At 29.0% G+C, this 14698-nt stretch overlaps 1 protein-coding gene across 2 annotated transcripts in view; it reads right to left on the minus strand.

Moving 5' to 3' along the window:
• Positions 1–12156, minus strand: part of LOC126743850 (F-box only protein 28) — a 73831-nt gene extending 61675 nt beyond the window's left edge. For both annotated transcript variants that reach the window (XM_050451093.1, XM_050451085.1), the window contains exon 1: positions 11888–12156. In XM_050451093.1, coding sequence (XP_050307050.1) covers positions 11888–11989 — 102 coding nt within the window. In that variant the 5' untranslated portion in view covers positions 11990–12156. The remainder of the gene's footprint in view (positions 1–11887) is intronic.
• Between the last annotated feature and the right edge of the window lie 2542 nt (positions 12157–14698).

Here is a 14698-nt window from a genome sequence, read left to right on the forward strand (position 1 = left end):
TATAAACGGCTATAACTCCCAAAACTCCCAAAGGATTTGAATGAAACTTTTTTACGCAATTAGTAATAAATATTTAAATCGATTTTACATGGTTGCAAATCTCTACAAACGAAAGTTTTTTGGCAAAAAATTATTGAAATGTTAGATGTAGAAAACAATAAACGACTATAACTTCCAAAACTCCCAAAGGATTCGAATGAAACTTTTTTATACAACTAATAATAAATATCTAAATCGATTTTACATGGTTGCAAACCTCTACAAACGAAAGTTTTTTGGTAAAAAATTATTGAATTTTTAGATGTACAAAAAAAATTTAAAAGCTATAACTTCCAAAACTCCCAAAGGATTTAAATGAAACTTTTTTACGCAACTAGTAATAAACATTTAAATCGATTTTACATGGTTGCAAACCTCTACAAACGAAAGTTTTTTGGTAAAAAATTATTGAAGTGTTAGATGTAGAAAAATATAAACGGCTATAACTCCCAAAACTCCCAAAGGATTCGAATGAAACTTTTTTATACAACTAATAATAAATATTTAAAACGATTTTACATGGTTGCAAACCTCTACAAACGAAAGTTTTTTGGTAAAAAATTATTGAATTTTTAGATGTACAAAAAAAATTTAAAAGCTATAACTTCCAAAACTCCCAAAGGATTTAAATGAAACTTTTTTACGCAACTAGTAATAAACATTTAAATCGATTTTACATGGTTGCAAACCTCTACAAACGAAAGTTTTTTGGTAAAAAATTATTGAAGTGTTAGATGTAGAAAAATATAAACGGCTATAACTCCCAAAACTCCCAAAGGATTCGAATGAAACTTTTTTATACAACTAATAATAAATATTTAAAACGATTTTACATGGTTGCAAACCTCTACAAACGAAAGTTTTTTGGTAAAAAATTATTGAATTTTTAGATGTACAAAAAAAATTTAAAAGCTATAACTTCCAAAACTCCCAAAGGATTTAAATGAAACTTTTTTACGCAACTAGTAATAAACATTTAAATCGATTTTACATGGTTGCAAACCTCTACAAACGAAAGTTTTTTGGTAAAAAATTACTGAAGTGTTAGATGTAGAAAAATATAAACGGCTATAACTCCCAAAACTCCCAAAGGATTTAAATGAAACTTTTTTACGCAATTAGTAATAATTATTTAAATTCAACAAACACAAGTTCTACAAACGAAAGTTTTTTGGTAAAAAATTATTGAAATGTTAGATGTAGAAAAATATAAACGGCTATAACTCCCAAAACTCCCAAAGGATTCGAATGAAACTTTTTTACGCAATTAGCAATAAATATTTAAATCGATTTTACATGGTTGCAAATCTCTACAAACGAAAGTTTTTTGGTAAAAAATTATTGAAGTGTTAGATGTAGAAAAATATAAACGGCTATAACTTCCAAAACTCCCAAAGGATTTAAATGAAACTTTTTTACGCAACTAGTAATAAACATTTAAATCGATTTTACATGGTTGCAAATCTCTACAAACGAAAGTTTTTTGGTAAAAAATTATTGAAATGTTAGATGTAGAAAAATAAAAACGGCTATAACTCCCAAAACTCCCAAAGGATTCGAATGAAACTTTTTTACGCAATTAGCAATAAATATATAAATCGATTTTACATGGTTGCAAATCTCTACAAACGAAAGTTTTTTGGTAAAAAATTATTGAAGTGTTAGATGTAGAAAAATATAAACGGCTATAACTTCCAAAACTCCCAAAGGATTTGATTGAAACTTTTTTACGCAACTAGTAATAAACATTTAAATCGATTTTACATGGTTGCAAATCTCTACAAACGAAAGTTTTTTGGTAAAAAATTATTGAAGTGTTAGATGTAAAAAAATATAAACGGCTATAACTCCCAAAACTCCCAAAGGATTTGATTGAAACTTTTTTACGCAATTAGTAATAAATATTTAAATCGATTTTACATGGTTGCAAATCTCTACAAACGAAAGTTTTTTGGTAAAAAATTATTGAAGTGTTAGATGTAGAAAAATATAAACGGCTATAACTCCTAAAACTCCCAAAGGATTTGAATGAAACTTTTTTACGCAATTAGCAATAAATATTTAAATCGATTTTACATGGTCGCAAATCTCTACAAACGAAAGTTTTTTAGTAAAAAATTATTGAAATGTTAGATGTAAAAAAATATAAACGGCTATAACTTCCAAAACTCCCAAAGGATTCGAATGAAACTTTTTTATATAACTAATAATAAATATTTAAATCGATTTTACATGGTTGCAAACCTCTACAAACGAAAGTTTTTTGGTAAAAAATTATTGAAGTGTTAGATGTAAAAAAATATAAACGGCTATAACTCCCAAAACTCCCAAAGGATTTGAATGAAACTTTTTTACGCAATTAGTAATAAATATTTAAATCCATTTTACATGGTTGCAAATCTCTACAAACGAAAGTTTTTTGGTAAAAAATTATTGAAATGTTAGATGTAGAAAAAAATAAACGACTATAACTTCCAAAACTCCCAAAGGATTCGAATGAAACTTTTTTATACAACTAATAATGAATATCTAAATCGATTTTACATGGTTGCAAATCTCTACAAACGAAAGTTTTTTGGTAAAAAATTATTGAAGTGTTAGATGTAGAAAAATATAAACGGCTATAACTCCCAAAACTCCCAAAGGATTTGAATGAAACTTTTTTACGCAATTAGTAATAAATATTTAAATCGATTTTACATGGTTGCAAATCTCTACAAACGAAAGTTTTTTGGTAAAAAATTATTGAAGTGTTAGATGTAAAAAAATATAAACGGCTATAACTTCCAAAACTCCCAAAGGATTTGAATGAAACTTTTTTACGCAATTAGTAATAAATATTTAAATCGATTTTACATGGTTGCAAATCTCTACAAACAAAAGTTTTTTGGCAAAAAATTATTGAAATGTTAGATGTAGAAAAAAATAAACGACTATAACTTCCAAAACTCCCAAAGGATTCAAATGAAACTTTTTTATACAACTAATAATAAATATTTAAATCGATTTTACATGGTTGCAAACCTCTACAAACGAAAGTTTTTTGGTAAAAAATTATTGAATTTTTAGATGTAGAAAAAAATAAACGACTATAACTTCCAAAACTCCCAAAGGATTCGAATGAAACTTTTTTATACAACTAATAATAAATATCTAAATCGATTTTACATGGTTGCAAATCTCTACAAACGAAATTTTTTTGGTAAAAAATTATTGAAGTGTTAGATGTAAAAAAATATAAACGGCTATAACTCCCAAAACTCCCAAAGGATTTGAATGAAACTTTTTTATGCAATTAGTAATAAATATTTAAATCGATTTTACATAGTTGCAAATCTCTACAAACGAAAGTTTTTTGGTAAAAAATTATTGAAATGTTAGATGTAGAAAAAAATAAACGACTATAACTTCCAAAACTCCCAAAGGATTCGAATGAAACTTTTTTATACAACTAATAATGAATATCTAAATCGATTTTACATGGTTGCAAATCTCTACAAACGAAAGTTTTTTGGTAAAAAATTATTGAAGTGTTAGATGTAGAAAAATATAAACGGCTATAACTTCCAAAACTCGCAAAGGATTTGAATGAAACTTTTTTACGCAATTAGCAATAAACATTTAAATCGATTTTACATGGTTGCAAATCTCTACAAACGAAAGTTTTTTGGTAAAAAATTATTGAAGTGTTAGATGTAGAAAAATATAAACGGCTATAACTTCCAAAACTCCCAAAGGATTTGAATAAAACTTTTTTACGCAATTAGCAATAAATATTTAAATCGATTTTACATGGTTGCAAATCTCTACAAACGAAAGTTTTTTGGTAAAAAATTATTGAAATGTTAGATGTAGAAAAATATAAACGACTATGACTTCCAAAACTCCCAAAGGATTCGAATGAAACTTTTTTATACATTTAATAATAAATATCTAAATCGATTTGACATGGTTGCAAACCTCTACAAACGAAAGTTTTTTGGCAAAAAATTATTAAAGTGTTAGATGTAGAAAAATATAAACGACTATAACTTCCAAAACTCCCAAAGGATTCGAATGAAACTTTTTTATACATTTAATAATAAATATCTAAATCGATCATTATTTTATCAACATTTCAAAAAAAATTTTATACTTAATATGCCCAAAAATGTTAAAAATATTAATAACAAATTTTTTCACCCAGAGATTGCTACACTTGTTTTAAAAAGATACTTACCCTACTTACCCATGTGGTCCAATATTATCTCTGAAGACACAGATTTAAAGAAGTATAGTAATGCACCTGTCGAAGGACATTTCAAACAATTAAAGCATAATACATTGCCAGGAAAACGGCTAAAATGTAGTAGATTTTTACGTATTACAAGGGAAGTGACCTTAGGTTTGCATAAACAAATTATATTTGACATTGAAAAAGTTCGCTGTACTGGAAAAATTAAAAAAAATAAACAAGATCCAAATTTAGGCATGTTGCAGCAGGAAAAGTGGGGAAAAAAACAAAAATTAAGAGATCCAATTTATTTCGGACCAAATAATCATTTTCTCAAAAATATCACGTTATGAAGTGGAACCTATCCTAATGGCTTAATTAAAGATATAAATTACTATAAAAAAAATTCAACACTAAAAAAATACGTGGTGGGATTCTATACGGGGGCGAAACCATTCAAATATTTAGAAAATACAGATTTTCAAACTTTAGATGATAGAAAATGGCTTTCAAATTTTTTGATTGAGATAGTTTTGTTTCTATATAGTAAAACGTCAATAGTAACTTATATTAGTTCTTTTGAAGGTTGCAGCTTATTTAATGAAAATTGCACACCGGATTTAAATTTATCTGCACCTAACTCATATTTATATGCATATTTGCAAAATAACTGCCATTGGTGTTTGGTTTTTATAAATTTTAAAAAACGAGAGTTTTCTTTTTTAAATCCTTTCGGTAGTTCAGCATCTGAAACAAATGATTATTTTTTAAAATTCTCTAAACAGTATTCTTTAAACAAATCCAAATGGAAGATAAAAGTTTACGAGCACCCGAAGCAAAGGGACAGTTTTAATTGTGGGGTATTTATTTTGCTTTGGGCTGAGAAATTATTTAAGGGGAAAGACGATAATTTATTTGTGTGTTCCGAGCCAGAGGATTAGCGCTATGCTTTGAAATCATTTTTGTTGGAAAATTCTGATATGTCTCAAAGATGTGTTATTTGCGGAGAGACTCAATTATTAATAACTGCTAATTGGATTGAATGTGATGTTTGTAAGCGATGGTACATGACTCAATGCCTCGGAGAGGAATACATCGAAAATGATTTCGAAGCTATAACTTACAATTGTCCTCTTTGTACCGAATTTATGAATATATAAATAATCATATACCTATGTTTGTTTCAAAAGTTTCAAATAAATAAGATTTTTAAATTTATTTTTAGATTGTAAAATTATGTATAATCTTTGTCTCGCAAATTCTTTTATTATCCTTTTAAAATCTTTCTATTGTCATTAAATTCTACCTAAAAAATACATTATTTATCTTATCAAGTAACTGACCCACTTTCCTGCAGTCTTATTGTCTAGATAGTAAGAACCATCGATACATAAACTCTTAGGTTTTTACCGAATTCAATACAATATTCATACAGATATTTTTATTACGCTATATTACTCTTTTCTTGGCTTGGGATAGGCAAGGGTTAAGGGGAGGAAGGAGCCCTTTTGCGGTTTTTTAATCATAATAAAGTACAAAGGCTGCTCACGATTATCTTTAAGTTCTAAATTATACCTTTAAATTATTGAGTCTATCAATAATAAGCATCAACTTGTTAGGAAAACCTTTTATTTCTTGGATTGGGATTGGCAAGGGTGAAGGGGAGGAAGGAGCCCTTTTGCGTAGGGAAATCAGGGAGAAAAATATCATACCGGCACCTGTCAGATATTGTAGCGAGTATTCGGGCAGATGCGGTCGGGAAAGAACACGGAGGGGTTTAGTGGGTAGTGGCTTCACCGAGCCCCACACTGTCCTGGAGTGCCTTGTGCGTCCCAGTTCGTGCGTAAATGCATTCCCCGTCGTGTAATAAAACAAAATTGAAAAGAAAATTACACCAAAGTGCGCAAAGAATTTTATTGCTGGGCAGTTCAGTGGGTAAAAACTTAACTGCTTCTAACAACATATACAAATTCCTGGATGAATTTCCAAAAGGATCTTAACTGAGACCACACACTACTACAAACGGGGCCTATGTAAGTTTTCCTTAAATACAATTAATGAAACCTCCTCAGGTATACTTTCTAGGCATCTTGGTAACAATCCAGCCAGTGGTTTTAACGTAATTTTTGATTGGACCTTTATGGAGAATATTGACTGTTGTCTCCTGAAAGAGAGCGATTACCTAAAGGGAAGACCCGGACTCCTTTTGTAGCACCTGACTGTAGTATCGACGACTTAGAGCTACTAGCCCCGATGGTTTAATTCCATACTACTATTTGGCTGGACTTGGATCTTGTATTTCTACTCAGAAATCACTATCTTTGTATTTGTTATATAAAATAAACAATTGGAAAATTATTATGGTCTTTTGATTAGTTAAAATAACTCAATTTAATTAGTTTAAATAGAGAGTTTTGCAACATGTCTTAAATCTCATCACTTAAAATGTTTATTATTAATATTAAAAAAAGTTTTATTCAAATCCTGTGAGAGTTTTGGAAGTTATAGCCTTAAGTTTTTTTTAATACATCTAACACTTCAATAATTTTTTACCAAAAAACTTTCGTTTGTAGAGATTTGCAACCATGTAAAATCGATTTAGATATTTATTATTAGTTGAATAAAAAAGTTTCATTCGAATCCTTTGGGAGTTTTGGAAGTTATAGCCGTTTATATTTTTTTACATCTAACACTTCAATAATTTTTTACCAAAAAACTTTCGTTTGTAGAGATTTGCAACCATGTAAAATCGATTTAAATATTTATTACTAATTGCGTAAAAAAGTTTCATTCAAATCCTTTGGGAGTTTTGGGAGTTATAGCCGTTTATATTTTTCTACATCTAACACTTCAATAATTTTTTACCAAAAAACTTTCGTTTGTAGAGATTTGCAACCATGTAAAATCGATTTAAATGTTTATTGCTAATTGCGTAAAAAAGTTTCATTCAAATCCTTTGGGAGTTTTGGAAGTTATAGCCGTTTATATTTTTTTACATCTAACACTTCAATAATTTTTTACCAAAAAACTTTCGTTTGTAGAGATTTGCAACCATGTAAAATCGATTTAGATATTTATTATTAGTTGAATAAAAAAGTTTCATTCGAATCCTTTGGGAGTTTTGGAAGTTATAGTCGTTTATATTTTTTTACATCTAACATTTCAATAATTTTTTACTAAAAAACTTTCGTTTGTAGAGATTTGCAACCATGCAAAATCGATTTAAATGTTTATTGCTAATTGCGTAAAAAGGTTTCATTCAAATCCTTTGGGAGTTTTGGAAGTTATAGCCGTTTATATTTTTCTACATCTAACATTTCAATAATTTTTTACTAAAAAACTTTCGTTTGTAGAGATTTGCAACCATGTAAAATCGATTTAAATGTTTATTGCTAATTGCGTAAAAAGGTTTCATTCAAATCCTTTGGGAGTTTTGGAAGTTATAGCCGTTTATATTTTTTTACATCTAACATTTCAATAATTTTTTACTAAAAAACTTTCGTTTGTAGAGATTTGCAACCATGCAAAATCGATTTAAATGTTTATTGCTAATTGCGTAAAAAGGTTTCATTCAAATCCTTTGGGAGTTTTGGAAGTTATAGCCGTTTATATTTTTCTACATCTAACACTTCAATAATTTTTTACCAAAAAACTTTCGTTTGTAGAGATTTGCAACCATGTAAAATCGATTTAGATATTTATTATTAGTTGTATAAAAAAGTTTCATTCGAATCCTTTGGGAGTTTTGGAAGTTATAGTCGTTTATTTTTTTCTACATCTAACATTTCAATAATTTTTTGCCAAAAAACTTTCGTTTGTAGAGATTTGCAACCATGTAAAATCGATTTAAATATTTATTACTAATTGCGTAAAAAAGTTTCATTCAAATCCTTTGGGAGTTTTGGGAGTTATAGCCGTTTATATTTTTTTACATCTAACACTTCAATAATTTTTTACCAAAAAACTTTCGTTTGTAGAGGTTTGCAACCATGTAAAATCGATTTAAATATTTATTACTAATTGCGTAAAAAAGTTTCAATCAAATCCTTTGGGAGTTTTGGGAGTTATAGCCGTTTATATTTTTTTACATCTAACACTTCAATAATTTTTTACCAAAAAACTTTCGTTTGTAGAGATTTGCAACCATGTAAAATCGATTTATATATTTATTGCTAATTGCGTAAAAAAGTTTCATTCGAATCCTTTGGGAGTTTTGGGAGTTATAGCCGTTTTTATTTTTCTACATCTAACATTTCAATAATTTTTTACCAAAAAACTTTCGTTTGTAGAGATTTGCAACCATGTAAAATCGATTTAAATGTTTATTACTAGTTGCGTAAAAAAGTTTCATTTAAATCCTTTGGGAGTTTTGGAAGTTATAGCCGTTTATATTTTTCTACATCTAACACTTCAATAATTTTTTACCAAAAAACTTTCGTTTGTAGAGATTTGCAACCATGTAAAATCGATTTAAATATTTATTGCTAATTGCGTAAAAAAGTTTCATTCGAATCCTTTGGGAGTTTTAGGAGTTATAGCCGTTTATATTTTTCTACATCTAACATTTCAATAATTTTTTACCAAAAAACTTTCGTTTGTAGAACTTGTGTTTGTTGAATTTAAATAATTATTACTAATTGCGTAAAAAAGTTTTATTCGAATCCTTTGGGAGTTTTGGGAGTTATAGCCGTTTATATTTTTTTACATCTAACATTTCAATAATTTTTTACTAAAAAACTTTCGTTTGTAGAGATTTGCAACCATGCAAAATCGATTTAAATGTTTATTGCTAATTGCGTAAAAAGGTTTCATTCAAATCCTTTGGGAGTTTTGGAAGTTATAGCCGTTTATATTTTTCTACATCTAACACTTCAATAATTTTTTACCAAAAAACTTTCGTTTGTAGAGATTTGCAACCATGTAAAATCGATTTAGATATTCATTATTAGTTGAATAAAAAAGTTTCATTCGAATCCTTTGGGAGTTTTGGAAGTTATAGTCGTTTATATTTTTTTACATCTAACATTTCAATAATTTTTTACTAAAAAACTTTCGTTTGTAGAGATTTGCAACCATGCAAAATCGATTTAAATGTTTATTGCTAATTGCGTAAAAAGGTTTCATTCAAATCCTTTGGGAGTTTTGGAAGTTATAGCCGTTTATATTTTTCTACATCTAACACTTCAATAATTTTTTACCAAAAAACTTTCGTTTGTAGAGATTTGCAACCATGTAAAATCGATTTAGATATTTATTATTAGTTGTATAAAAAAGTTTCATTCGAATCCTTTGGGAGTTTTGGAAGTTATAGTCGTTTATTTTTTTCTACATCTAACATTTCAATAATTTTTTGCCAAAAAACTTTCGTTTGTAGAGATTTGCAACCATGTAAAATCGATTTAAATATTTATTACTAATTGCGTAAAAAAGTTTCATTCAAATCCTTTGGGAGTTTTGGGAGTTATAGCCGTTTATATTTTTTTACATCTAACACTTCAATAATTTTTTACCAAAAAACTTTCGTTTGTAGAGGTTTGCAACCATGTAAAATCGATTTAAATATTTATTATTAGTTATATAAAAAAGTTTCATTCGAATCCTTTGGGAGTTTTGGAAGTTATAGCCGTTTATATTTTTTTACATCTAACACTTCAATAATTTTTTACCAAAAAACTTTCGTTTGTAGAGATTTGCAACCATGTAAAATCGATTTATATATTTATTGCTAATTGCGTAAAAAAGTTTCATTCGAATCCTTTGGGAGTTTTGGGAGTTATAGCCGTTTTTATTTTTCTACATCTAACATTTCAATAATTTTTTACCAAAAAACTTTCGTTTGTAGAGATTTGCAACCATGTAAAATCGATTTAAATGTTTATTACTAGTTGCGTAAAAAAGTTTCATTTAAATCCTTTGGGAGTTTTGGAAGTTATAGCCGTTTATATTTTTCTACATCTAACACTTCAATAATTTTTTACCAAAAAACTTTCGTTTGTAGAGATTTGCAACCATGTAAAATCGATTTAAATATTTATTGCTAATTGCGTAAAAAAGTTTCATTCGAATCCTTTGGGAGTTTTAGGAGTTATAGCCGTTTATATTTTTCTACATCTAACATTTCAATAATTTTTTACCAAAAAACTTTCGTTTGTAGAACTTGTGTTTGTTGAATTTAAATAATTATTACTAATTGCGTAAAAAAGTTTCATTCGAATCCTTTGGGAGTTTTGGGAGTTATAGCCGTTTATATTTTTCTACATCTAACACTTCAATAATTTTTTACCAAAAAACTTTCGTTTGTAGAGGTTTGCAACCATGTAAAATCGATTTAAATGTTTATTACTAGTTGCGTAAAAAAGTTTCATTTAAATCCTTTGGGAGTTTTGGAAGTTATAGCTTTTAAATTTTTTTTGTACATCTAAAAATTCAATAATTTTTTACCAAAAAACTTTCGTTTGTAGAGGTTTGCAACCATGTAAAATCGTTTTAAATATTTATTATTAGTTGTATAAAAAAGTTTCATTCGAATCCTTTGGGAGTTTTGGGAGTTATAGCCGTTTATATTTTTCTACATCTAACACTTCAATAATTTTTTACCAAAAAACTTTCGTTTGTAGAGGTTTGCAACCATGTAAAATCGATTTAAATGTTTATTACTAGTTGCGTAAAAAAGTTTCATTTAAATCCTTTGGGAGTTTTGGAAGTTATAGCTTTTAAATTTTTTTTGTACATCTAAAAATTCAATAATTTTTTACCAAAAAACTTTCGTTTGTAGAGGTTTGCAACCATCTAAAATCAATTTAGATATTTATTATCTTTTATAAAAAAAAGTTTTATCCAAATCCTTTGGGAATTTTGGGAGTTAGAGCCTTTTTCATTTTTTTACCATTTGACTTTTTAATTAATTTTCACAACAAAACCTTAGTTTGTAGAGGTTTGAGACCATCGTCAGTCGATTTAGGTATTCATTGTTAATATCTGGACAAAAAATTATTAAAATCCCTTGGGAATTTTTGGAGATACGGGCATTATATTGATTAAATAACAGGGAGCGCGGACTATAAATTGGTCGCTGGCAACCGGCATATGCTGCGTTCTCGATTTTGGTTGCTGGATATCGATCGGACGCTAGCTTCACACACATGAGTTCCAGGGGTTCCTCAACTTAACTAAGGTCAATAACTGCCAGAAGCAATTGCCTCTAGCAGTTATTGACCTTCCCTACAAATTTTCATTAAAATTCCTTGGGAGTTTTAGGAGGTAAGAGACCTTTTAATAATCAACTACTCAATAATTTTTTTTAATAATGAACTATTCAGTTTTTTTTTACAAACAAGCTTTTGTTTGAAGAGGTTTGGAAATATCATAAATCTATTCATATAATTCTTAATAATATAAGGATCAATTTCTATTTTATTATTTTATCCTGTGGGAGATAGAAGAGAAGTGCAGACTATAAATAGGTTGCTGGCAACCAATCAGGTGCTGCTTCAGACACAAATATTGGTAGCAACAAGGTAGGTACATTGTAAGCAACAGGTAAAAAACAAATAAGATGTACCCTAGTTAATCGATAGATTCAATTAATATCATCGTTAAGAAACAATAATTCTTGCTAAGGGGCTTTATACTTACAATTCTATTTTTGGCAATTTGATCATAGGATAGAAAAGAAAAAATCTTCTCCAGTGCTACTTCAGGCAGCATCAAAAGTGATCCCTGCTGCTCATCACACATTTTAACGACAAATTTTTGCACAAATACCCCGAAAAGTAGTTTTTCACAATATAGTTTATAATTTGCACTTTATTTAATCAAAAAGATTAATCATAACATTGATCATCGATCAAAACAAAGAATTTCATCTGACAAAACAAATGAAAAAAATTCTTGTGACATTTGGAAATAAACAGCTGGAACTCTTACGGACCTAGAGACTTTACCAAATTCAACCACCAACAGATGGCGCTCTTAGGGCAAGCTTTATTAAGGTCACTGGTTCGAAAAATACAACATCTTTGGTAGGGAGGTTCCTCTTCAAATGAAGTGATCTGCAGTTTACTATAGGAGTGTCCTAATTAGAAGAAGTCTTATTAGAAATGATAAGCATTACTAATAAGACTTCGACTCGAAATCGAATCGTTTCAAGGAAGTAAATCGGAATGACCATGGTTTCATTTTTCCAGTTATTTACAACAAACAGTTTATACAGATCGTGTTTTCATTCGTTACTTATAGGAAACCCATAGAGAAATTAATATTAAAAGAGTGTTCGAAAGGTAGCCTAACCTGATCATCAAGTTCTAAAACTTAACGTAAAAAATGTAGTTCGGTTAGACCGCATCGAGGGCCAACTTCTGTCATAATTGTCATTAGATTATCGATCTTCTTTCGTCCCTTCCCACCACCCACCTTCGCATCATCAATCGTCGCCATTGCTTATTCCTTTTTATTTTCGCGCTCGTTGGGTGTGTTCTTTTGTTTTTTTAATAATACTAATAATAATAATAATAATAAATAAATTTATTTGCCAGTAATAGTACAAGTTTACAATGCATTATTGGTATACATTCATCAGGGCCGTTTCGACCCGGGGGTGCGGGGCACCCGGGCGGCAGGTCAGAGGCAGGTCAAAAAAAACTAAATAAATATTTTTTTAATAAATATTTTTAAAATTTAATAATTTGTTTCAAAAACTAATTATTATACACATATTATTTTAAAATATTATACATATGTAAATATTATTAATTATTAATTAATGTATTAAAGTTACTTTATAACATTCTAAATATTATTAGTAATATTTCCGATTCAAATTTAATAGGTATACCTAGATATACGCTTCAGTCCGCTTCAGGTCGCAACGAGTTAAAAAAAATATGTCGCGACGAAGATTTTTCAGGAAAATACTTGTCTGTGGTCAAGGCATATAAATGCGTGCAGTGCGTGCACTTGTTTCATTTTAAATTTTAAGCGTGTAACCTGTAGTCGTGTAAATCGCAACGTTATTAAAAGCTTTTATTTAATATTGTGGTAAAACAGACAGTAAAAATTAAAAAGGTAAGTAGGTATCTCTACACACGTTAATTTGATTAAATTTTTTTTTGAGCTGTCATATAAAATTTAAATATCGTTTTTATATTTTTGAAATATATAGGATGTTTGGAAAATGGGTAGCCAAACGGAAATGCTGGATGATTGAACCTACTGCCTATTTATAATGCATAATTTTTTTTTATTTTTCCTGAAATTTAAGGAGTTTTTTTTTTCCTTTTTTTAGATACCTATTACTCCTATTAGAAATCTCCCAATTTTTTTACTCTTAAGATTTTTTAAATTTTTGTTAGCACAATTAATTTTATTTTAAAAAGTAATGTTGACTTATTTAGAGTTAAATAATATAATAACAAAAAAAAATAATTAATTTTGAACTTGAGGAAAAAATGAAAAAATGATATGCGTTATGAATAACCAATAGTCGCACTCATCCGCTAATTCCGTTTGGCTACTCACCTTTCAAATATTAGTTATTTGCTTGATAAAAAAGTAGCATTTAATCTTAATATATTTTTTTTTTAATTTGAAACGTTAAAAATATATCTCTTTATTCATTCAGGCAAAATATAGGATAACTTGGATTTATTTTAATTTTGGATTTGTTTTATTATAGATGTCTGATAATCAATCGAAAAAAGCCTTCTGGAGCACAGTACAGAAAACAAAAGCGTGAAAAAGAATAATTAACTAAAAAGCCTTGCAGTTCACTCCAAGCATTTTTAATCTTAACAAGAATTCATTCATTCCATTATTCGACACTCAGTCGCCATAAGTGCACGTCAGTCAATAAAGTTCATCCATTGAAATACACAGCGTGGAACACCCAATTCGCACAACAACCCGAGAAGACTCAAAAGCAGGAACGGCGTAGAAAAACGTCGACTCGCCCCCCATCGTCAGTGGGGGCACAACTATCGCCGAAAAAAAGAAGAAAAGCAAAAAATGGACATGTCCGATGGATACTCTACAGATAGGTCCACCAAAAGTGAAGACCGAAAGAGAATGACAAGTAGACAAGAGAGAGAGAGAGGGGTAAGACTTTGGACGACTCCTCTAAGTTCCTTAAACCTCAATATAAATCCCGTGATCCTAGACTATCCTCCAAAACAACCAAAACCACACCAAACCCCGACCTGGGAGCTGGCAAAACGCCACCCCAGAGTGCGGAAGATAGGCAAAGCGAGGAGAGAGTACGCAAACTCGACGAGATGAATGAGATTAAGCTTAAAAACTCTCAGATCATTGAGAGAATACAACTATTTGAACAGAAGATTAATAAGTTAATCTCAGAGAATCAATCTCTCAATGGGCAGATCTCGGACCTGAAAGGTAAACTCGGGGAGGTGCTGATCCAAAACGAAACCCTTACCATCAAAAACTCCAAAC

This window comes from Anthonomus grandis, chromosome 1 (genome assembly GCF_022605725.1).
Source record: "Anthonomus grandis grandis chromosome 1, icAntGran1.3, whole genome shotgun sequence".
NCBI classification, from domain to species: Eukaryota; Metazoa; Arthropoda; class Insecta; order Coleoptera; family Curculionidae; genus Anthonomus; species Anthonomus grandis.